The sequence below is a fragment of the Oncorhynchus kisutch genome, linkage group LG14, assembly GCF_002021735.2.
Source record: "Oncorhynchus kisutch isolate 150728-3 linkage group LG14, Okis_V2, whole genome shotgun sequence".
NCBI classification, from domain to species: Eukaryota; Metazoa; Chordata; class Actinopteri; order Salmoniformes; family Salmonidae; genus Oncorhynchus; species Oncorhynchus kisutch.
The window spans coordinates 42233455-42258101 of record NC_034187.2 but is presented as its reverse complement, the minus strand read 5'-3'; the positions used below and the strand labels follow the sequence as shown (position 1 = coordinate 42258101).

The window sequence follows — 24647 nt, the reverse complement described above, 5'->3', positions numbered from 1 at the left end:
CCTATGTTGTATTTGTAATTTTAAACATTTACTTGGAAAACCCACATCACCTGCGAACAAATAGGCTAATTGTATGAGCAGCGGCAATATTGCACAATCATTCCTCATTCAGATTGGGAACGCATGAATCACATTCAATTGAATCAATAGCCAGAATCATTTTTAGCATGCACGCCCGACTAGAATCTCTGCTAGTCTACCTACATTCGGTTTTGCGAACACGCTTTCAGTGTACAGCTGCATTATTGGTAAATAGGGACAAGGTAGCGCATGGGCAGCCAGTGGGGAATTATCCCACATCGCATCACATGCCTTACATTGCGTCCTTATATTAACGAAACTTTTTGCATTTGATCATATTTTGTGAATTAACAATAGCCTAACAGTCATTTTCGAATTCTGGTAACCTTGGCAATCAGGTCGCATTAGATGTGTATTTTTATAGCCCTCTGTTGCAAGATCGTGGAAACGATATGGGTTTCGGCTCCCATGAATCTTGGCCAATTCCTGCAAATATTGCCACCGGCGCAGTGTATTTACATCCTTAACGTTTTCGGCATGTAGGATGGTATGAGGGAACGACCTGGCAAGCCAATGGGAAGATATGCATATTTTAACACACGCTTGTCGAGATGGTGAGTAAAATCTATTTTTTTCTCCGCTCCATGTCAGAACAGTGGTACCTGGTTTCGCAAGACATTCTGTGCTAGCTAATTAAAAATAAAACATCAATAAAAAATAATGCGTATATCTCGTCATCTCGTTCAAGTCACAATTTTGGATTAAAATGATGCATTGCGAAAAGTACACATTTGTATTAAGGTCATTGACGTTATCCTTCAATGAGCCTCTTGATGCATGAGGATAACGAGTAGTATTCTCAAATATGCTTACGGCCAACAGTGATATGAACCTGTGTTGGTGCGTAAAAGGGCGTTTGTTAACCAGAGAGAATAGGTAGCCAATCTAATAAGGCTACATTTGAACAATTGCTTTTATTTTAAACAATTAAACACAATGCTGCATCATGACGAATGACACTCATTGCAAGTGTGTGTAGGCTACATCACGTTTTTAAATGACCTTCAGTTGCACTGGCTAAAAAAATCCATTCTCACTTTTGATACTGCTCTTATACCAGCGTCTGCTAGTGTAGCCTATAAACCAAAGGAGTAATGTTTTAGGGGATTATTCTGATAGCTAGCCTGCAAATGGATCCGTTTTATTCCGCCCTCGGATAAATTCAATAGCCTGCACAAGACCATTGCATGCACCCCACTAAAGCATTTGCCTACCTATTATTTTTTTAAAGCTCACGTAACCTAATATTGCAAGCTCTGATATTGCTAAAAGGTAGAGTACAAGTGGTCAATAGTCTGCCCTACATACAGAAACAAACAACATTAGGATATCTTAAAGCAAATTGGAAATATAGACCAGTAAACACACAGATACAATGTGCGGAAATATCTATTGTGCTATTAATATTTATGATGACTTCACTTTTTGATGTTCAATAGACAACTTTCCAAGTCAAATTTGCTCTCAATCAGTGCTGTATGGTCCATACAGTAGCACATGTTTTTGATGTTGTGGCCATTGTAATCTGCTCTACTGAAAACAAACCTAAACTGTCTGGAGGGGGTTGGGCCACATAAACTCATGTAACCCAATATTGCAAGCTCTGATATTGCTCAAATGTGGAATACAAGTAGTCGGCTGTCTACTTACACAAACAAACAGCATTAGGAAATCTAAATTAATCGTAGAAATATAGAACTGTAAACACAGACACAATAGTTCATAGCTGTTCAATAGACAACTTTGCTCTCATTCAGTGCTGTATGGCCGTGCCTGAAAGAAAGGCATATAGTTACAAGTTTTTTGATGTTGTAGTGCCAAAGAAAAACAAGTGGGCACAGACATCAGAATTAAAATGTTGGGAGTGTAAGGTTCCATCAAGGTTTTTGGATTTTTAGCCCCTAGTCTTACAATTAAATCAAAGGTGCAATCACAGATGATCTTTATATTTAGTCTCAAATCCAATATGGCTTCCAAAATTAAATTAAATATGGCTGCCATAATAACATTTGATGCAGGATAAATCACCTGTAAATATGCATTTTGTAAATGAGGCATATTGTTCAGAGATTTGCAACACTCATGCCTATAAAGACTGTTGGTGTGAATCAATTTTATTCTGAATCCAATATGGCCAACATGATTACACTCACCTTAAACTGCATACAATGCCTTCGGAATGTATTCAGACCCCTTAACCTTTTCCACATTTTGTTGTTTTACAGCCTTATTCTAAAATTAATTAAATACTTTTTTTAAAAAATTGGCAACAGTCTATAAAGCATTTATTTGGGCTGCAATCTGAGGTGCAGTTAACACTAATGCATTTATCGTCTACAGCAGAGGTACAGTAACTCTGGGTCTACCTTTCCTGTGGCAGTCCTCATGAGAGCCAGTTTCATCGTAGCGTTTGATGGTTTTTGCGACTGCACTTGAAGAAACTTTCAAAATTCTTGAAATGTTCCGTATTGACTAGCCTTCACATCTTAAAGTAATGATGGACTGTCGTTTTTCTTTGTTTCTTTGAGCTGTTCTTGCCATAATATGGACATGGTCTTTTTCCAAATAGGGCAATCTTCTTTATCCCACCCCTACCTTTTCACAACACAACTGCTTGGCTCAAACGCATTAAGACGGAAAGATATTCCACAAATACATTTTTAACAAGGCACACATATTAATTGAAAAGCATTCCAGGTGACAACCTTATGAAGCTGGTTGAGAGAATGCCAAGAGTGTGCAAAGCTCTCAAGGCAAAGGGTGGCTACTTTAAAGAATCTCAAATATAACACACAGTTGAAGTCGGAAGTTTACATACACCTTAGCCAAATACATTTAAACTCAGTTTTTCACAATTCCTGACATTTAATCCTAGTAAAAATTCCCTGTTTTAGGTCGGTTAGGATCACCACTATATTTTAAGAATGTGAAATGTCAAAATAATAGTAGAGAGAATTATTTATTTCAGCTTTTATTTATTTCATTATTTCCAGTGGGTCAGAAGTTTACATATACTCAATTAGTATTTGGTAGCATTGCCTTTAAATTGTTTAACTTTGGTAAAACGTTTCAGGTAGCTTTCCACAAGCTTCCCACAATAAGTTGGGTGAATTTTGGCCCATTCCTCCTGACGGTGCTGGTGTAACTGAGTCAGGTTCGTAGGCCTCCTTGCTCGCACACGCTTTTTCAGATCTGCCCACAAATCGTCTATAGGATTGAGGTCAGGGCTTTGTGATGGCCACTCCAATACCTTGATTCTGTTGTCCTTAAGCCATTTTGCCACAACTTTGGAAGTATGCTTGGGGTCATTGTCCATTTGGATGACCCATTTGCGACCAAGCTTTAACTTCCTGACTGATGTCTTGAGATGTTGCTTCAATATATCCACATAATTTTCCTGCCTCATGATGCCATCTATTTTGTGAAATGCACCAGTCCCTCCCACAGAAAAGCACGTCCACAACATGATGCTGCCACCCCCGTGCTTCATGGTTGAGATGGTGTTGGCGTTCTTCTTCGGTCTATAATATCTTTTAGCTGATTTCTTTTGATTTTCCCACGATGTCAAGCAAAGAGGCACTGGCTTTGAAGGTAGGCCTTGAAATACATCTAAAGGTACACCTCCAATTGACAAATGATGTCAATTAGCCTATCAGAAGCTTCTAAAGCCATTGTATAATTTCTGGAATTTTCCAAGCTGCACAGTCAACTTAGTGTATGCAAACTTCTGACCCACTGGAATTGTGATACAGTGAATTAATCTGCCTGTAAACAATTGTTGGAAAAATTACTTGTGTCAATCACAAAGTAGATGTCCTAACTGACTTGCCAAAACTATAGTTTGTTAACAAGAAATTTGTGGGGTGGTTGAAAAACACGTTTTAATGACTCCAACATAAGTGTATGTAAACTTTCGACTTCAACTGTATATTTGTTTCTATGCTAGCTAACTGGCTAGATAAACATGGTGCTAAAATATCAGGTATGAGCCAATAGCCAACGTAGCTAGTTAATGTTAGCTGGTTATCATTTTGAACATGCACCATTTTCGGCAACGAGTCATCTGACTTGCAGTATAACGTTAGCTATTTACTGGTGTTATAGGGAAAGAAGGAAGCGTTGTAAAATGCCAAAATAAAAAGTTGGTAATAGGTTTAGCTACCTACAAATGTTATTTTATGTTTATGGACCAAGAAAGCTGTAGATCAGCGCACGTGTATGCGTTCTCACTTCTCAAACTATGGGCAGATTTGAGTCATTCAGACAGAACGTGCATTGTCATTTCAGATTTTTTAACCCTATCACTCTTTATTAGATATTATGCACATTTATGGCTGGGTAGAAAATGTCATCGCCATTGGGCTATTTCTCATAGTGGCAGTAAACAGCAGCTAGTGATATGAGGAGATATGAAAGGGAGCAGAGGTGTCCTCGCTCTATCCAATCATAGCAGTAGGATCAAGTTTACAACCTGCCTATTGCTTGACAGATAGCTGAAATAGCCAATTGAGTTGTTTTTAATTTGGTATAAAATCTAACAAGGAGAGCGAGGGCGATTAAACGACGATGCACGTTCTGTCACACCCTGATCTGTTTCACCTGTCTTTGTGCTTGTTTTCACCCCCCACCAGGTGTCTCCCATCTCCCCTCATTATCCCTTCGTATTTATACCTGTGTTCTCTGTTGCCAGTTCGTTTTGTTCGTCAAGCCTACCAGCGTTATTCCCCTTGCTCCGGTCTTTGCCAAACTTCCTGCTTTCTAGTTGTTCCAGTTTTGACCATTCTGTCTGCCCTGACCCTGAGCCTGCCTGCCATCTTGTACCTTCCTTACCTCTGCCTGCCCTTGACCCGTCGTTTTGCCTGCCCCCTGTTCTAGTTATAAACTTTTATTACTTTGACACTGTCTGCATCTGGGTCTTTCCTAAAATGTGATAGTACTAACTGGCCATGACCGACCCAGCAGACTCAGATTAGCTTCACAAAGTCTCCCTGCAAGGAGCCACCATTAGATGACACAGGGAGTTACTGCAATGTCTTATGGAGGGACTCCATACCCTGGCCTAACGCCATGACCAGACTTCGAGACTTTGCTGGAGCAATTCCGCTGATTCCTCACTGGGCAGCGGGCCACACCCGTAATCTCCCAGCCTACCCCAGTGTACCAAGAACCCCATTTAGCTCCTCTGGAGCGCTACGCTGGAGATTCCGGAACCTGCCAGAGTTTTTTTTCTCCCATTGCTCCCTCATTTCCGAACTGCAGCCTTTTTCGTTTCCCTCGGACCGCTCGAGGATAGTGTACACGCTAATGTGCGGGAGGGCACTTGCCTGGGCTATGGTGTTGTAGGAGCAACAGCCCGCCGTCCGCCTCCGTCTAGAGGAGTTCATGGTGGAAGTTCGGAAGATGTTTGATTCTCTGTTGCCCGGGAGACAGGCTGCGTCAAGACTCCCATAGTGTGGCAGACTACGTGGTAGATTTTCACATGTTGGCGGCTGAGAGTGCCTGTAACCCGGAAGCATTGTTCGAGATGTTCTTTCACGGATTATCGGAGGTTGTCAAACATGAACTTGCAGTCCAGGAGCTGCCCATAGACCTTAACTCCCTCATAGCCTTGACCATCCAGATCGATGGGCGGCTTCGAGAATGTAGGAGGGACAGGGAATCTGTGCCCTGTCCCCGTTGTTTGCCCTCGATTCCCACCTCGCCTCTGAAGAATTCCGGAGACCCCCGAAGTCTACATGTCCGAGTGAACCCAACGTCACCCTAGTTATCTCGGGAATCACTGAAGGACTCTCCATTCCCATTCATGTTAGAGCGCTGGAAGGGTGCTCTATAGGCCGGGTCACTCACAATACCACTCCCATCAACCTACGAGTGTCAGGAAACCGCAGCGAGGCAATCCAATTTATGTTGATTAATATGTTTCCTCAGGTTCCCAGTGGTATTGGGATTCTCTTGGCTCCAACAACAATCAAATCATAGACTGGACTCCTGGTGCAATTATGGGCTGCAGCCCATCCTCCCATGCCCATTGTCTGAAGTCAGCGCATCCTGTCCCGGGACATCTTCCTGTGGGCTCAAAAGTTGCCCCGGTGTACCAGGACCTCCGGCAGGTGTTCAGTATGGCCTGGGCCACTTTGCTTCCGTGGCACCAACCCTATGACTGCAGGATTGACCTTCGCCCAGGCACCACTCTGCCCCAGGGACAACTGTAATCTGTCAGGTCCGGAGACCAAGGCTATGGAGACCTACACTGAGGACTGAGCTGCAGCGTTCATCCATCCTTCTGCCTCCCCCACCAGCGCAGGGTTCTTCTTTGTGGAGACAGACAAAACCCTGCGCCCGTGCATCGACTACCGGTGCCTCAACGACATCACGGTGAATAACCGCTACCTGCTACCACTCATCTCCTCAGCCTTCAAGCCGCTCCAGGGGGCCACCGTGTTCTCCAAGCTGGACCTACGGAACGCCTACCTCCTGGTGCGGATACGGGAATAGGAAGAGTGGAAGGCTGCCTTCAACACGGCCAGCAGTCACTACGAATATCTGGTCATGCCATTTGGCCTTACTAACACCCCAGCTTGTGTTCCAGTCTCTGGTTAATGATGTTCGTCCTCAACGACATCCTCGTCTTCTCCCGCACCTCCAAGGAACACGTGCTCCACATCCGACAGGTTCACCAATGTCTCCTGTAGAAACAGTTTTTTGTGAAAGCTGAGAAGTGCGAATTCCATCTGGATTCCATTTCCGCACCGCCAATTATCTCAATTCCAGGCAAGCTAGGTGGTCCCTGTTTGTCACCCGGTTCAACTTCTCCCTCTCCTACTGACCAGGATCCAAGAACCTCAAGCCGGATGCGCTGTCACGCCACTATAGCCCCATGGCTACACACTCAAACCCCGAGACCCTCCTTCCTACCTTGTGTCTGGCGACGACACTCAGCTGGGGAATAGGAAGCAGGTCCTTGAGGCACAGCGTTCCCAGCTGAAACCCACGGGGTCCCATTGGACCCTGGACTTTGTGCGACAACGCTTTTGGTGGCCTACCATGGTCCTGGATGTCTCCACGTTCATCGCCGCATGCACGGTCTGTGCGTAGAACAAGACTCCTCGGCAAGCTCCGGCTGGTCTTCTTCAACCAATGCCTGTCTGTCACTGTCCCTGGTCTCACATATCCCTTAATCCATCTGATGGCAACACCCCCATCCTTACAATAGTGGACCGGTTTTCCAAAGCTGCCCACCTCATTCCTCTCCCAAAGCTACCCTCTGCCAAAGAGACGTGCTGCACCATGAGCTGGGCCATCTTCCGAATTCATGGACTCCCGGTAGACATGGTCTACGACTGGGGTCCTCAGTTCTCATCCAGGTTCTAGAAGGCATTACGCATACTCATTGGGTCGTCGGCCAGCCTGTCCTCCGGGTTCCCCTCCAGTCCAACGGGCAGTCGGAGCGATCCAACCAAGACTTGGAAACGACTCTTCGCTGCCTGGTATCCGCCGACCCCACCACCTAGAGCCAGCAACTAGTGTGGGTCGAATATGTCCGCAACGCACTTCCTTGCTGGAAGAGAGCCTGGTTGGCCCTTAAGACCACCTCCAGGTATCGACGACAAGCAGACCGCCACCAGATCCCAGGTTCCCCGGGCAGAAGGTATGGCTGTCCACCTGGGATCTGCCCCTCCGGCCGGAGTCCTGCAACATTTCCACACAGTTTATTGCCCATTTCCCCATCTCCAAGGTCATTAGCCCCTCTGCTGTTCATCTTCTGTTGCCCCGTACCCTCCGTATACATCCCACTTTCCATGTTTCTAAAATCAAACCCATGTCTCACAGATCTTTGTCTCCTGTTTCCAGGCCCACCCCTCTCCCCTGTCTCATCGACGGCCAACCGGCGTACACTTTGAGGTGTATCCTGAAGATTATACCTTGGGGAAGGGGATTCCAGTACCTGGTTGACTGGGAGGGTTATGGCCCGAAGGAGAGGTGCTGGGTCCCCGCTAGGGACATCCTGGACCCAGGCCTCATCGCGGATATCCAACGCCGACACCCCGGTCAACCAGGTATGCGCGCGCCCAGGTGGCGCCCCTAGAGGGGGTACTGTTTCACCTGTCAATGTGCTGATCTCCACCCCCCACCAGGTGTCTCCCATCTCCCCTCATTATCCCCTGTGTATTTATACCTGTGTTCGTCTATTGCCAGTTTGTTTTGTTCGCCAAGCCTACCAGCGTTTTCCCCCTTGCTCCTGTCTTTTCTAATGTTCTGGTTTTATAGTTTTCCCGGTTTTGAACATTCTGCCTTGCCCTGACCCTGCCTGCCGTCCTGTACCTTGTCCCACCACACTGGATTACTGACCTCTGCCTGCCCTTGACCTGTTGTTTTGCCTGCCCCCTGTTCTAGTAATTTATTACTTTGACACTGTCTGCATCTGGGTCTTTCCTAAAACGTGATACATTCTGTGTGAATGACTCAAATCTGCCCATAGTTTGAGAAGTAAGAATGCGCACACAGACACACGTGTGCTGATCTACAGTGTACTTGGTCCATAAACATGCAGGAAGATTGCATCCTGGCAGCTGAGAAATTATTTCGCCCTATCAAAAAATACTTGTTTCATAAGCATCCGTGATCACAAACCATGATATTACGTTACCCCCATTTGCATTGAGTTCTTGTATATTCTCAAAATAACAGCTGTGTCTGTGATATCTTTCCTTACAGGTGTGATATGCTGGAGTGATGCTTCTATGCAAGTGTATGATTCTCATGAAACCAGCTTTAAAATGTATGTAGCAAATTGAGTTACAAAAACCATGATCTACAAAAATCAACTATGATTCTGAGGAATAAGATGTTTTTGGGAAAGTGTCTTTTTTAAGTACAATTTCGCCTGAATTTTGTACATTTTTCAACCAAAATTCTCATTACCGAAATGCATCTGGATTAAATTCTCGGGACATTTCTTTTTAATAAAACAAAGTGTTGCTGTAGTTTGTCCATAAATCATTTAAAATGGTATACTAGTTGAAGTGTACATTAAACTACACTGAGTATACCAAACATTAGGAACACCTTCCTTATATTGAGTTGCACCTTTTGCCCTCAGAACAGCCTCAATTTGTCAGGGCATGGACTCTACAAGGTGTCGAAAGCATTCCACAGGGATGCTGGTCCTTGTTGACTCCAATTCTTCCCACAGGTACAGTGCCAGTCAAAAGTCTGGACGCACCTACTCATTCCAGTGATTTTCTTTATTTTTACTATTTTCTACATTGCAGAATAGTAGTGAAGACAAACTATGAAATAACACATATGGAATCGTGTAGTAACCAAAACAAGTGTTAAACAAATCAAAATATATTTTATATTTGAGATTCTTCAAAGTAGCCACCCTTTGCCTTGATGAAATCTTTGCACCCTCTTGGAGAGAGAAACGCTCTGAATTTACAAACGGACAATCTGACAACACTCTGAGTTTACGAATGCCCAGAGCACACTCTGGCACTCCAGATTAAATTTACGAAGACACCCGTAGGATAAGACAGCCTTTAGTCTTTAAATGTTTGGTTGTTTAGTACATAGCCTCACATGTGAATCCTTAAAGAGACAGGTGGGGATAAAGCTTAAGAGGGTGTGAACGATGCTGAATGGGTGTAGACAAAGAAGCGCTCTCCAGTAGGTGCCAAAAGATTCAAGGGACATTTTCTCAGAAGTGAGGTTAAAGGTTTATCAACTTTCAAAGCAGAATTACTTTCCCATTGTTCCTCAACTGAAGTGTATATTTTTTAGCTCTGAGTCTCTACTTCTATCCAATGTAAAAACAAAATACCATCTCAAGTTTTGCTACATAGGACCAATTCGACCCGTTCGGTCACAAATATTATTTACATCAATAACATACGAATGACTACAAAACGTATACACTATATTAGGCCCGGCCTTTGGAACTTTGGTTTTCTTAGATATGGCTACTATATTGTGATCACTACATCCGATGCATCTGGATTCTGCTTTCAAGCACATGAATCACTGACCTGGCTTTCAGTTCTGTCTATAAAAATGACCTTTTTGTAACAAATTGAACCAGAACCATGCATAATGCACATACACTAATAATGTAGCAGGCTTTGCCAACACTTGGTCTGTTTTCACACGTTTTTCCTTTCAATATTTTAGATGAGTGATGCACTGATATGACATTTTTGGCTGATACCATTATAGAATATTTTCCTTGCCAAAAAAAGATACCGATAACCAATATTTTAAATTTGAGCATCCTTTTAAGCATTCTAGGACAGTTAAATAGTTACACAAACACACACACACACACACACACACGGACGCAGCGGTCTAAGGCACTGTATCTCAGTGCAAGAGGCGTCACTACAATCCCTGGTTCGATTCCAGGCTGTATCACATCCGGCCGTGATTGGGAGTCCCATAGAGCGGCGCACAATTGGCACAGCGTTGTCCAGGTTTGGCCGGGGTTGGCGATCATTGTAAATATAAATTTGTTCTAAACTGACTTGACTAGTTAAATAAAGGTTACAAACACACACCACTGACCAAGAAGTTATTTTCTTGGCATTTACATATATGTCCCCTTTACCAGTAAAACATAATAAAAACCTATTTCTTTCACTTACATGCTGTGCTGTTTCATTGTTCATTTGTTCAGTCATTTCATTCTCAACCAGGATTTCATCATGCATGTCAAGCAGTGAAGTTTCAGCTCTGTCTAGGATTTCATCATACATATCAAGTATGAAGTTTCAGCTCTGTCTGTCCGTGGCCTCTCTTCTTCTGTGTGCATCGTCCCTGTGTCCATTTCTATCTTTTCCAGCTATGTATGTAACATTTCACGTAAACCCTGGTTCTTGTATGCATTAAAGTAACGGTCCTTGTACCTAGCATAGAGTATGGCGGCGACACACTAGAGGCTCAGAGAGAATACCACCGAATAGCACGTTCACGGCCTCAAGTACTTTTGTAAGTTACCCCACGGTTTGTGTCGACAGTTTTGTTGAGAGGGCGTTTCAATGCCATGACAGAGGGTGCTGCAAACGCAGTTGATTAGCTTATTTCTCCAGTCAGTTGTTCAAATGGCGCTAGGAGTGTGTTCATGTTTCCAAGTTTCAAACATGTTCTCAAATGCCATTGAAATGGCAGCAGCGATATGAGAACCACCACATTCTTGAGCATGCAATATGGCTTTCCTCAGTACTAAATCTCTTCTCTGAACACCCATCTTTTGACATTTAGCGGGATCTGAATTGTGTTATTAGCCCAGCTTCAGACCGCTCCAACCCCAGAACAATGTCTCCTGCTATGTCAAAGTTCTTCTCTGGTTTTATGGTTCAGAATGGGTTATACAGATCTCTGGAGATTTCGGAATCCCCAGGCAAGAGAATATTATTTATTTTCACATGTACACCATTATTTTTCTTGTATTGACTATAGGCTAAATTTTTATATAATTGTTTTATGCTTTTTGCACATTTATAAAACAGACTAAACAGCTAGTATAACAATCATTATTTAACAAAGATGCTGCTAGTGATACGGGGTACCGTGATACGTGCTAGAAAAACTGAGCATGCATTTTGCAGAATGAATGTTCATTGGTACATCCATTTTAATAGTGTCTGCTATGCTCGCAATTTGAGGAGTTGAACCATAAACAGGGTATGGTTGGAAAGGTTCACTTCTCCTCTGTTACAGTAAAATAATGTTTCCATGTGTTTCAGTGTCCATATGACCGATTCCTGACCAGGTTTGCACACACTGCAGCAGGGATTTTGGCCCACTACTCCATACAGACCTTCTCCAGATCCTTCAGGTTTCAGGGCTGTCGCTGGGCAATACGGACTTTCAGCTCCCTCCAAAGATTTTCTATTGGGTTCAGGGCTGGAGACTGGCTAGGCCACTCCAGGACCTTGAGATACTTCTTACAGAGCCACTTCTTAGTTGCCCTGGCTGTGTGTTTCGGGTCGTTGTCATGCTGGAAGACCCAGCCACGACCCATCTTCAATGCTCTTACTGAGGGAAGGAGGTTGTTGGCCAAGATCTCGCGATACATGGCCCCATCCATCCTCCCCTCAATACGGTGCAGTCGTCCTGTCCCCTTTGCAGAAAAGCATCCCCAAAGAATGATGTTTCCACCTCCATGCTTCACGGTTGGGATGATGTTCTTGGGGTTGTACTCATCCTTCTTCTTCCTCCAAACAGGGCAAGTGGAGTTTAGACCAAATAGCTCTATTTTTGTCTCATCAGACCACATGACCTTCTCCCATTCCTCCTCTGGATCATCCAGATGGTCATTGGCAAACTTCAGACAGGCCTGGACATGCGCTGGCTTGAGCAGGGGGACCTTGTGTGCACTGCAGGGTTTTTAATCCATGACTGCGTAGTGTGTTACTAATGGTTTTCTTTGAGAATGTGGTCCCAGCTCTCTTCAGGTCATTGACCAGGTCCTGCTGTGTAGTTCTGGGCTGATCCCTCACCTTCCTCATGATCATTGATGCCCCACGAGGTGAGATCTTGCATGGAGCCCCAGACCGAGGGTGATTGACCTTAATCTTGAACCTCTTCCATTTTCTAATAATTGCGCCAACAGTTGTTGCCTTCTCACCAAGCTGCTTGCCTATTGTCCTGTAGCCCATCCCAGCCTTGTGCAGGTCTACAATTTTATCCCTGATGTCCTTACACCCTCTCTGGTCTCGGCCATTGTGGAGAGGTTGGAGTCTGTTTGATTGAGTGTGTGGACAGGTGTCTTTTATACAGGTAACGAGTTCAAACAGGTGCAGTTAATACAGGTAATGAGTGGAGAACAGGAGGGCTTCTTAAAGAAAAACTAACAGGTCTGTGAGAGCTGGAATTCTTACTGGTTGGTAGGTGATCAAATTCTTATGTCATACAATAAAATGCAAATGAATTACTTAAAATCATACAATGTGATTTTCTAGATTTTTGTTTTAGATTCCGTCTCTCACAGTTGAAGTGTACATATGATAGAAATTACAGACCTCTACATGCTTTGTAAGTAGGAAAACCTGCGAAATTGGCAGTGTATCAAGTACTTGTTCTCCCCACTGTACATTCTCCCCACTGTATTCATCTAACTAACCAGCTAGTTGAGCATGCAAAAAACGACCTCAGAATCTACTGTATAATCGAATGTATTTAGCCATAATTTCATCATGGCTAGCTAGCTAGTCAATTTAGGTAACATGTGTCCCTATCACTTAACATGGGATTTGATTAACTTGCTAATCAATTACCATTCACACCACAGTGGCTATTTTCGGTAGCTAGTAAGTTAAACATGACAAAGAATACATCAACAATCAACAATAACAGCAGAATGCAACTGGCCAGCTGACTATACCTGTATCTAACTGTCTAGCTAGCTACATAGCAATGAAAACTACTTTTTGATACAGTTGAGCCAATAACGTATGCACATGTAGCTAGTTTGCCATTTCCACTGTAGACTCTTACCTGTGTACCATTAGGGTTTATGATTCACGGCAGACTGAAACACTTTCAAAATAATCCTTCCCACTGGACTTCAACCAGACTGCCTTTGCCACTGAAGACAGAGCTGTGTTGATACCTACAGCTGAATTCAGGACAACACTGTTTTTAAAAGCTGTAGCTACATTTTGCATGTTGTCCATTATGAAAATATGAGTAAGTCCAATGATCAAGGCATTTTTGTCTTTGATCAAGCTATGGATCTTTCAAATAGAGAGAAATAGAAATGGTGTCTTTTTGTAAAAAGCACATAAAGGCTTCATAATTCAAAGGTCATTTTAACTGACTGCTATTATCTCATAGAACAAAATGTATAATATCTACTAAGCCTGTGTTAACCTCAGACCTTATTTTTAGTGTTAATTACAAAACACTATTCTTTCCCCATAGAGATGGCTGAACGAACCAGAGGTAACTAATTTCTGGGTTTCAGGACTATAAACTGGTGAGTTCTATATCCGCAGGGAGCAGGGTGTGCCATTTGACAGAGAAGCCTTGAGTGACAGAATGGGCTCTCTTTCTCGTCAATGTCCCAGCCCCCTCATTATTTCAACCAGCCGTGGCCAGGCAAGATTCAGAATTTTCTCTGTGGCTAAACATCTTTGTGATTTCACATATGATTTATATTTACAGATTACATACACGTTTGTTATTAAAGGTGCTAGATTTAATTTTACCTTTATTCAACTAGGCAAGTCAGTTAAGAACAAATTCTTATTTTCAATGACGGCCTAGGAACAGTGGGTTAACTGCCTGTTCAGGGGCAGAACGACATATTTGTACCTTGTCAGCTCGGGGGTTTGAACTTGCAACCTTCCGGTTACTAGTCCAATAGCTCTAACCACTAGGCTACCCTCACTACGCCATTTCGTGGTTGCAAAAATTGTAATAGTTCACCAAATTTTTTTATTACCTTTTTAATTGGGTATGAATACAACCAGATGTCACATTGTTATCTTATTTTAAACAAATCACTTCAAAAAGTTTGATGGGAGTTGGCTCAACGGACCGCTCCTCGGTATCATAGAGGCGGGACAGCGCGTCGGCTTTGGTGTTTTGGGAGCCTGGCCGGTATGAGATGGTAAACCGAAACCTGGTGAAAATCATGGCCCATCTAGCCTGACGTGGATTTAGTCTCCTCGCTGCCCGGATATACTCGAGATTACGATGGTCAGTCCAGATGAGAAAAGGGTGTTTCGCCCCCTCAAGCCAATGTCTCCACACCTTCAGAGCCTTGACTACAGCTAACAACTCCCGGTCCCCCATGTCATAGTTTCGCTCCGCTGGACCGAGCTTGTTCGAAAAGAAAGCACACGGGCGGAGCTTGGGTGGCACGCCTGAGCGCTGGGACAGCACGGCCCCGACCCCCGCCTCGGACGCATCCACCTCCACTATGAACGCTAAAGAGGGGTCCGGATGCGCCAACACGGGCACATTGGTGAACAGCTCTTTCAAACGACTGAAAGCTCTGCCCGCCTCTGCTGACCAACGCAAGCGCACCGGTCCTCCCTTCAGCAGTGAGGTGATGGGAGCAGCCACCTGACCAAAACCCCAGATAAACCTCCGGTAGTAATTGGCAAACCCTAAAAACCGCTGCACTTCTTTCACCGTGGTCGGAGTCAGCCAATTACGTACGGCTGTAACGCGGTTATCCTCCATCACCACCCCGGCGGTGGAAATACGATAACCCAGGAAGGAAACGGACTGTTTGAAAAACTCACATTTCTCCGCCTTGCAATACCGGTCATGCTCCAGCAGTCTCCCAAGTACCTTACGCACCAGAGACACATGCGCCGCGCATGTGGCAGAATAGATCAAGATGTCATCGATGTACACTACCACTCCCTGCCCGAGCAGGTCTCGGAGAATCTCATCTACGAAGGATTGAAAGACGGCTGGAGCATTCTTCAACCCATATGGCATGACGCGGTACTCATAATGACCAGATGTAGTACTAAATGCGGTTTTCCACTCATCTCCTCCCCGGATACGTACCAGATTATACGCACTCCTCAGGTCCAGTTTTGTGAAGAAGCGCGCCCCGTGAAATGATTCCACCGCCGGAGCGATGAGAGGTAGTGGGTAACTAAACCCCACTGTTATGGAATTTAGACCTCTATAATCAATGCACGGACGCAGACCTCCATCCTTCTTCTTCACAAAAAATAAGCTTGAGGAGACGGGTGATGTGGAGGGCCGAATGTACCCCTGTCCCAGCGATTCAGTAACATATGTTTCCATCGCTACTGTCTCCTCCTGGGACAATGGATACACGTGACTCCTAGGAAGTGCAGCGTTTTCCAGAAGGTTTATCACGCAGTCCTATCGATGATGGGTTGGTAATTGGGTCGCCCTCTTTTTACTGAAGGCGATAGCCAAATCGGCATATTCAGAGGGAATGTGCACAGTGGAAACCTGGTCTGGACTCTCCACCGTAGTCGCACCAACGGCAACTCCTATACACCTGCCTAAACACTCCTCTGACCACCCCTTAAGAGCTCCCTGTCGCCAGGAAATCACCGGGTTGTGTTGAGCTAGCCAGGGAATTCCTAACACCACTGGAAACGCAGGTGAATCTATAAGGAACAGACTAATCTGCTCCTTATGATTCCACTGCGTTACCATGTCTAGCGGCACCGTAGCCTCCCTAACCACTCCTGACCCTAATGGTCGGCTATCTAAGCAGTGCACGGGGAAAGGTAGGTCTAACGACACCAGGGGAATCCCTAGCCTTAACGCGAGCCCACGATCCATGAAATTCCCAGCTGCGCCTGAATCGACTAGCGCCTTATGCTGTAGAGAGGGAAAAAACCCAGGGAAAGAAGTTAACACATACATATGACCGACAGGAAGCTCTGGGTGAGTCTGGTGCTTACTCACCTGGGGTGATCGAGTAGTGCTCCGCCTGCCCTCCCGACTCCCAGACGAGTTCCTCCAGCACCGGTCGGCCGTGTGCCCTCGCCGACCACAACTGGTGCAGGAGGACACTCCTCCTCCGGTCCCCCTCGAAGCCGCCCCTCCTAACTCCATAGGGATAGGGGCAGGAGGGCTGGGAAGTGGAAACAACAGAACCTGATCCGAATGCCTGCGGGCAGCCAGCAGGTTGTCAAGACGGATAGCCAAGTCAATGAGTTCATCCAGTGAGGGTGGTTTCCCGACATGCTAGCTCCCTGCGGACGTCCTCCCTGAGACTGCATCGGAAATGATCTATCAGGGCCCTGCCGTTCCACCCTGCTCCTGCAGCCAAGGTCCTAAACTCCAGGGCAAAGTCCTGCACGCTCCTCGTCTCCTGACGCAGGTGGAACAGCCGTTCACCCGCCACCCGACCCTCTGGTGGATGGTCAAATACAGCTCGGAATCGGCGGGTGAACTCTGGGTAATTATCCCTCGCCGAGTCCGGACCATTCCACACTGCGTTGGCCCACTCGAGGGCTCGCCCAGTCAAACAGGAGACTCCTCTCCGGAGGGAGCAGGACGCACGGTAGCCAGGTACAGTTCCAGTTGTAGAAGGAAACCCTGGCACCCAGCCGCCGTTCCATCATACTCCCGTGGGAGCGTCAGCCGAAGAGCCCCGGAGCCAGATGTGGTAGCAGGAACAGGAGGTGCTGGAGGAGGGGGTGCTGGAGATGAGGTGGGAAGGCCACTCCTCTCCCATCGATCCATCCTCTCCATCATTTGGTCCATGGCCGAACCAATCCTATGAAGAACGCTGGTATGATGGAGGACCCTCTCCTCCATCGATGGTAGAGGAGACGCGGCTGCTCCTGCTGATTCCATGTTTGTGGTGCGGGATTCTGTCACAGGATACTAGGAGTGGTGGGTTGGAATCAGGCGCAGAGAGCAGGGTTCAGTATATCGTGAATTTATTCTCCGGCAAACAAACGGTCACGCCAACACACAGGGCGCATAGAATAGACCAGCCCAAACACAGGACAAAACAGTCCGGAGAATACACACATGAAAGCCACAATCCAACAGAGTAACAAAAACAATCCCGCACAAAACAAGGGCGGCACAACCTACTATATATGGGGAAGCTAATTAAACTAAAATACACACAGGTGAAACTAATAAGACAAAACCAACAGACAAACGAAAAAGGGATCGGTAGCGACTAGTAGGACGGTGACGACGACCGCCGAGCACCGCCCGAACAGGCAGGGGAGCCAACTTCGGCAGAAGTCGTGACACATCCACTATATTATTTTTCATCCAAAATAATTCCAGCATCCAAAAAGAGCAATCACACCATTAGATGAACCAAAAAGTGAAATGACATTTGGCGATTCATGCGTGTTGCTGACAAAAATATGTTTTTTTTTGTAGAAAGAAAAGATGGGACACCTGAAAAGGGGCTGAAATACAGAACTGTCAGCCGCGAGCTGCCCGGTGAGTCAAGTCTACCAGACGAGCTAAATGCCTTTTTATGCTTGCTTCGAGGCAAGCATCACTGAAGCATGCAATGAGAGCACCAGCTGTTCCAGACCACTGTGTGAGCACGCTCTGGCCGCGGGGCCAGACAGATTACAAGGACGTGTGCTCAGAGCACGCGTGGACGAACTGTCAAGTGGCCACTGACATTTTAAACCTCCCCTGAGATGGCACTGTAGTCCCTGGTTCGATTCCAGGCCGCATCACAGCCGGCTGAGCATCGTCCAGGTTTGGCCGTCATTGTAAATAAGAATTTGTCCTTAAATGACTTGCCTAGTTACATAAAGATTAAATAAAATAAAAATATGGGCCAGCATATGTCACGTGTCCACTTTCCTCTTAGCCTTAAGATAACATCATTCTCATATGCGTGTGATTGATGTGTGACATATCTTAAGATATTAATACTGTATTTTTCGGAGTGTCATGTGTATTGGAGGAGTAGGTGCTTAATTGAACTACCAGTATGCATGTGTGATGAGTATCCATGCCTGAGACCTGAAGAATTGTGCTAGCTCCCGGAACTTATACCTAGGCTTTAACTAAATAGGCTAACACTGTCTTGCATCACTGATATTAGTCAAGTTCAGTATCAGGCCAGTCACACATGTAAAGTAATATAAGCTAGTTATTTCAGTTGTGCAAGTCTATAGCCTTAATTGTCATTTAAATTGTACAATTCTAAGCCATGGTGGGGGGGGGGGGGGTCTCAACTGACATAACCTTGTTTTAAGGTGGTCATACTATGGATCATTTAGCTATATGATTTTGATTTTTGGGGATTTGGGATATACATAAAATGTGGATAAATTATTGAATTTGGCTTTTTACTACTATAGCCTAAAGGTTTAGGTTTTTAAGTGTTTCTACCAATTTGGGTAGGCACAAAACTACCTTCATACCATTCATTTTTTTAAACCGGTATCAGATACCTTCAGAATCGTCCTGTGACAGAGCAAAATGGAGACACCATCGTGTTCGTGAGAATCTCCCCTTTCCATTAGTGGACACATTCAATGTGTTTTTATGGTGATTTTTTTTTTGTACCGGTGAGTCAAATCGACTCTAGGGGGTTAAAGGAGCAATCTGCGATTGCTACAAATACAAGCTTGTTTTACTCCATTGTTTGTAAACGCTGTAATCGTAAATAAACGCTGTATAGCCTCAAAACATGATTTAAAACTATAATTATGATCTCATGGTCAGTCCTCGCGTCCATAGCTCCGTCTATGAATTTCTCCAGCTCTATCCCAAAAACAGTAGTGGAGTATTGTTTGAACTGAAGATTGTCTCTTTAACAAACTATTGTAACCTCATTTATTCTCTCTTTCCAAAGGAGACATCAATGAGATGACCTGGGAACTCAAAATCAGACCAAATTCACTAGACGACTAAGGACCTTATTCCAACTGTGTGCAGCAACACTTCATTCAAACGCTACTTCACCGAGAAGGGCAATCTCATTGCTGAGCCAATGTAGAAACTGCACCTTCAGGATTGCATGACTTCTTTCCTTGCCTGGATTTCAGCACACAGTCAGATCTACCAGGTGTGGAATAGTTATTTGTTTATTTCGTAACTCCTAGTAAAATTCTATAATGCATGTTCAATGTTACATTACCTTTTTGATTGAAGAATTATAGGTAACACTTTATTTGGATAGTCCATCTGTAGATGCTTTACAGACTATCATTAACATGTCAACTAACTATCTACTAACCCTTAACCTAAACCTTATTTTTACCATAACCTTAGCAAGCACTTTACTTATCAACAGATAGTTTGTTGATAGTATGAGCATCTACAGATGGAAAATCTGGATTATAATTATAGGATTGTAATGTATGCCAGCGAGAGGCAATACATTTTCACCAATCGCAAACGAGCCCAAGCATCTCACACTGGAAGGAATTTACTGATTTGAGTTTAATGTCATTTCTTTGCTTTCTTTCTTTTTACGTATCTTTATAGGACAGAGTATGCCATCTGCATCTTTCCACAGAATTCTACGACCATTTCTACTTGGCACCTTTCTACTGGGCTGTTTTGTGACTCTGGTTTTGATGTACTTCAAACCGTCAACTAGCTGGCTATCAGGTCCTGTAGAGTCAACCGCATCCACTATCCAAGTTAAAAATCTCTTCTCTACCAAGGGTGACAAAAACCTTACCACTGTACTTGTCTGGCTCTGGCCCTTTGGACAGACCTATGACCTGGGTGTCTGCAGCTCTCTGTTCAACATCGAGGGCTGTTTCATCACAGCAGATCGGAACCTATATAATAAGTCAGATGGGGTCGTCATACATCACAGGGATATCTGTACTGATCTCTCGAACCTGCCCCCCCTTCAGCGTCCCTCCTTCCAAAAGTGGATATGGATGAACCTAGAGTCACCATCCCACTCCTCTCAGCTGCCCGGTATTGAAAACTTGTTCAATTTAACTTTGAACTATCGTCAGGATGCTGATATCGAAGTGCCTTATGGGTCGATTGTGACGGCCCAAGGGGACGAGGATTTCGTGCCACCGAGCAAAAGCAAGTTGATCTGCTGGATTGTCAGCAACTGGAACCAGGATCACGTGCGAGTGAAGTACTACAATGAGCTCTATAAACATATTGAGGTTCACGCTTATGGACAAGCCTTTGGAGAGTACATTGCAGATCAAGAATACTTTCCTACCATCGCCAGTTGTAAATTCTACTTGGCGTTTGAGAACTCAATTCACAAAGACTACATCACAGAGAAACTGTATAACCCACTCTCTGTAGGGACGGTGCCTGTGGTTTTAGGTCCACCAAGACAGAACTACGAGAACTTTGTCCAGGGGGAAGCCTTTATCCATGTGGATGACTTCACCTCACCCAAAGAGCTGGCTGATTATCTCCTGCTCTTGGACAGGAATGAGGAAATGTATCTCAGATACTTTGAGTGGCGACGGCACTTTAAAGTGAAAAAGGCATACTTCTGGGCCGAACACACATGCCTCGCTTGTGATCATCTCAAAAGGCACAAGGAGTACAAGGCATTCAATAACCTTGATAAATGGTTTTGGGGTGGAATGCCTTGAAGGGCCATGAAATTGTTGTTTTGCAGTTGGAGGCATTGCTTTAAAATATACTCAGTCATGATGTATTTGACATTGTCATTGACAATGTTCCAACATGTTTTTCTCACTGGTTATAGGGGCCCAAATAAGCCATTCTCTTTTTTATTTTGATGCCAGACGGATTTGCTCAGCCTTAATTTGTCTCTTGCATTTCAATTCAATCATGATTTATGTTGTCATTTGCAATGCGTTTAATATTTGTTTCATAAAATCTCACTTTTATACATGACCAAAAGTATGTGGACATGCTCGTCGAACATCTCATTCCAAAATCATGGGCATTAATATGGAGTTGGTCCCCCCTTTTGCTGCTATAACAGCCTCCACTCTTCTGGGAAGGCTTTCCACTAGATGTTGGAATGTTGCTGCAGGGACTTTCTTCCATTCAGCCACAAGAGCATTAGTGAGGTCGGGCACTGATGTAGGGCATTTAGGCCTGGATCGCAGTCTGCATTCCAATTCATCCCAAAGATGTTCGATGGGGTTGAGGTCAGAGCTCTGTGCAGGCCAGTCAAGTTCTTCCACAACGATTTCGACAAACCATTTCTGTATGGACCTCACTTAGTGCACAGGGGCATTGTCATGCTGAAACAGAAAAGGGCCTTCTCCAAACTTTTGCTACAAAGTTGGAAACACAGAATCATCTAGAATGTCATTGTATGCTGTAACTTAAGATTTCCTTTCATTGGAACTAAGGGGCCTAGCCCGAACCATAAACAGCCTCAGACCATTACTCCTCCTCCACCGAACTTTACAGTTGTCGCTACGCATTCGGGCAGGTAGAGTTCTCCTGGCATCTGCCAAACTGGCATCTGCCAAACCCAGATTTGGCCATCGTGTTTCCACTGCTCTAGAGTCCAATGGAGGTAATATTTACACCTCTCTGATCTTAGGCTTGTGTGCGACTGCTCGGCCATGTCATGAAGCTCCCGACGAACAGTTCTTAAGCTGACGTTGCTTCCAGAGGCAGTTTGGAACTTGGTAGTGACTGCTGCAACCGAGGACAGACAATTTTGTTACCCGCTACGCGCTTCAGCACTCTGTTTGTGTGGCTTACCACTTCGCCGCTGAGCCGTTGTTGCTCCTAGACGTTTCCACATCCCTAATAAAAACTAAATACAGCACTTAAAGTTGACTGGTGCAGCTCTAGCAGGGCAGAAACTCGACAAACTGATTTGTTGGAAAGGTGGCATCCTATGACAGTGCAACGGTGAATGTCACTGAGCTCGTCAGTAAGGACATTCTACTGTCAATATTTGTATATGGAGATTACATGGCTGTGTACTCGCTTTTATACACCTGTCAGCAACGAATATGGCTGAAATAGCAGAATCCATTCATTTGAAGGGCTGTCCACATACTTTTGTGTATATAGGTGTTTAATCTCTGAATGTGACCGCATTTGCTGCTATTTGTTTTTTTCATGATGTACTGTAACTGTTTTGCTATGTGGGAATCGGGCTGGCATTACATTTTCATATGGCAGTATACAATACATTTTTGAAATTGAAGAAATAGTTGTCATTTAAAATATGTACTATTTATTCAATTGAGGCATTTTATGATAGACTTTCATATGTATTAGTGATACAGTCATCTATGCAGTGTTTATTGAACACATGAAAGTAATTCAATTGTGTCATTTACTGTAAAACTGGAAATTTGTATTGTTTGAAGGTAGCATTTGCACTGCAAAACACACGGACACTCATCTTTGATCATGTACAGTAATACAGTGCAGAAAGAAGGAAAGGAAGATAAATAAAAAATAGATAACTATTATGTTAATAGTGGTTTCTTAGTGAGCATTATCACATTAAATGCATTGCAGTTCTATCATATACTCCATGAATATTTGACTTACAATGCGAACATTATCCAATTTAATTTAGAATGTTTTTGCTCTCAAATATTTACACCTATTGTGGTACAATGATGAGAGCACACATTTGACATGAATAATGAATCATATGCTTATCTGTGTGGGCTTGTCTATTGCCATCTAGCCACATTGTCTTAAATATTCACTTGTATATTTTTAACCTTTGAGCAAATGTCAGTGCATGAAAAATAGGATAACTATTCAAGCTTGGATCTGCCCACACATCTGTGGTTTCATTGTGAAAGATTGAAAATGCTATTAACTTTCTTAGATTTGTTTTTTAAAATTTTTATACCAAAGATACCTCCAACCTTGAACTTAAACACCACATAATGACCTGAGGTAGTATGTACATTATGTACACTACCGTTAAAAAGTTTGGGGTCACGTCGAAATGTCCTTGTTTTTTAAAGTAAATAAAATATTTGTCCATTAAAATAACATCAAATTGATCATAAATGCAGTGTATTGAGGTGTGCAGTGTATTCTTTCAAAAACAAGGACATTCTGAAGTGACCCCAAACTTTTGAACGATAGTGTATATCATAATAGCTGTCATTATGTCATGTTTGACTATATTATGATGCTGGTATGATGTATAGTTCAAATGCAGTGTACCACTTTCGTTGAAGGTTGAATACACAAACCATTCAGCATACATAAACGATTCATAAAATGTTAATGAAATCGGCACCCTAATGACCTTCAGAGTGCATTCATATAGTCATTATTGAATAGTATGTCACATGACAGGATAAATGTGAAAATAAAAGTCACATGAACAAATATATTTTTGTCAGAACACATTTTTCTTCCCTCTAGAGCATTATTATGTATCACTACAAAGTAATCATGAATGTTGTAATATAAAAATAACTTGGTAAAAAATACTTATTTTAAACTGTACAGTCACCAAGTACACAGAATGATCACAACTTCAAACAGTTCCTGTTGTTTAATCCTCTGTCTCAGTCTATCCAGGGCCTGCAGGATCTTCTTTCTCAGCCACTGGCATCTTGCAGTCAGTAATTTCCAAATATCCATAGCCAGCATAAAGCATATTTTTGAAATGGTCTGAAATAATATCCTACCTCTGATGTTTTTACCAAAAACAGAACACTGTCACCGGCAATTGTTAAAAGCAATTTAGCCATTTCCTTTTGCTTTCCAAATGTAAAAAACACAAGGTTTACTTACCATATACTATTTCGTAATGTAAATGATAGTGATCAACCAAAACATGAAGTAAGAAAATGTTTATATTTGTCATGAAACAATAATTAACTGTGGACTAATGTCACTAATGACATGCAGTTGATCCTCAAATATATGAATCTGAGTTAGACTGACCGGTCAACCGAATGGGAAATATAACTTCTGTTGCTTACATGCTCTAGAAATACACCAGATGTTTACAGTATCTGGCTATATGTTTTGCAAACACATGTAAAAATGCAATCAATAAAAGTAATAATAAAAGGTTTGAGAAGTTGAATTTAAAAGTTAAGGACATTTCAGTGTTTCCCGAACTACCACCATTCCCAATGTTTTCGCATCTGAGTTCTTTCTGTGGATGCTTTACGAATGCACTATGGAAGGTCTTTTATAAATGTGAC

General features: G+C 43.7%; 1 protein-coding gene across 2 annotated transcripts; it reads left to right on the top strand.

Moving 5' to 3' along the window:
- The first annotated feature begins 262 nt into the window (after positions 1–262).
- On the top strand, positions 263–23819 carry LOC109878152 (alpha-(1,3)-fucosyltransferase 9-like). 2 transcript variants are annotated; one of them, XM_020470371.2, is made up of 4 exons: positions 263–635; positions 17938–18000; positions 19379–19591; positions 20014–23819. In XM_020470371.2, exon 4 carries the CDS (start codon positions 20022–20024, stop codon positions 21108–21110), a length of 1089 nt encoding a protein of 362 aa, XP_020325960.1. In that variant the 5' UTR covers positions 263–635; positions 17938–18000; positions 19379–19591; positions 20014–20021; the 3' UTR covers positions 21111–23819. The 2 variants fall into 2 exon arrangements, with proteins under 2 accessions (XP_020325960.1, XP_031644294.1); XM_031788434.1 differs by lacking the exon at positions 17938–18000.
- The last annotated feature ends 828 nt before the right edge of the window (positions 23820–24647 follow it).

Excerpts from the sequence above, each read along its gene's own strand:
- LOC109878152 (XM_031788434.1), top strand. The coding sequence starts at position 20,022 with ATGCCATCTGCATCTTTCCACAGAATTCTACGACCATTTCTACTTGGC.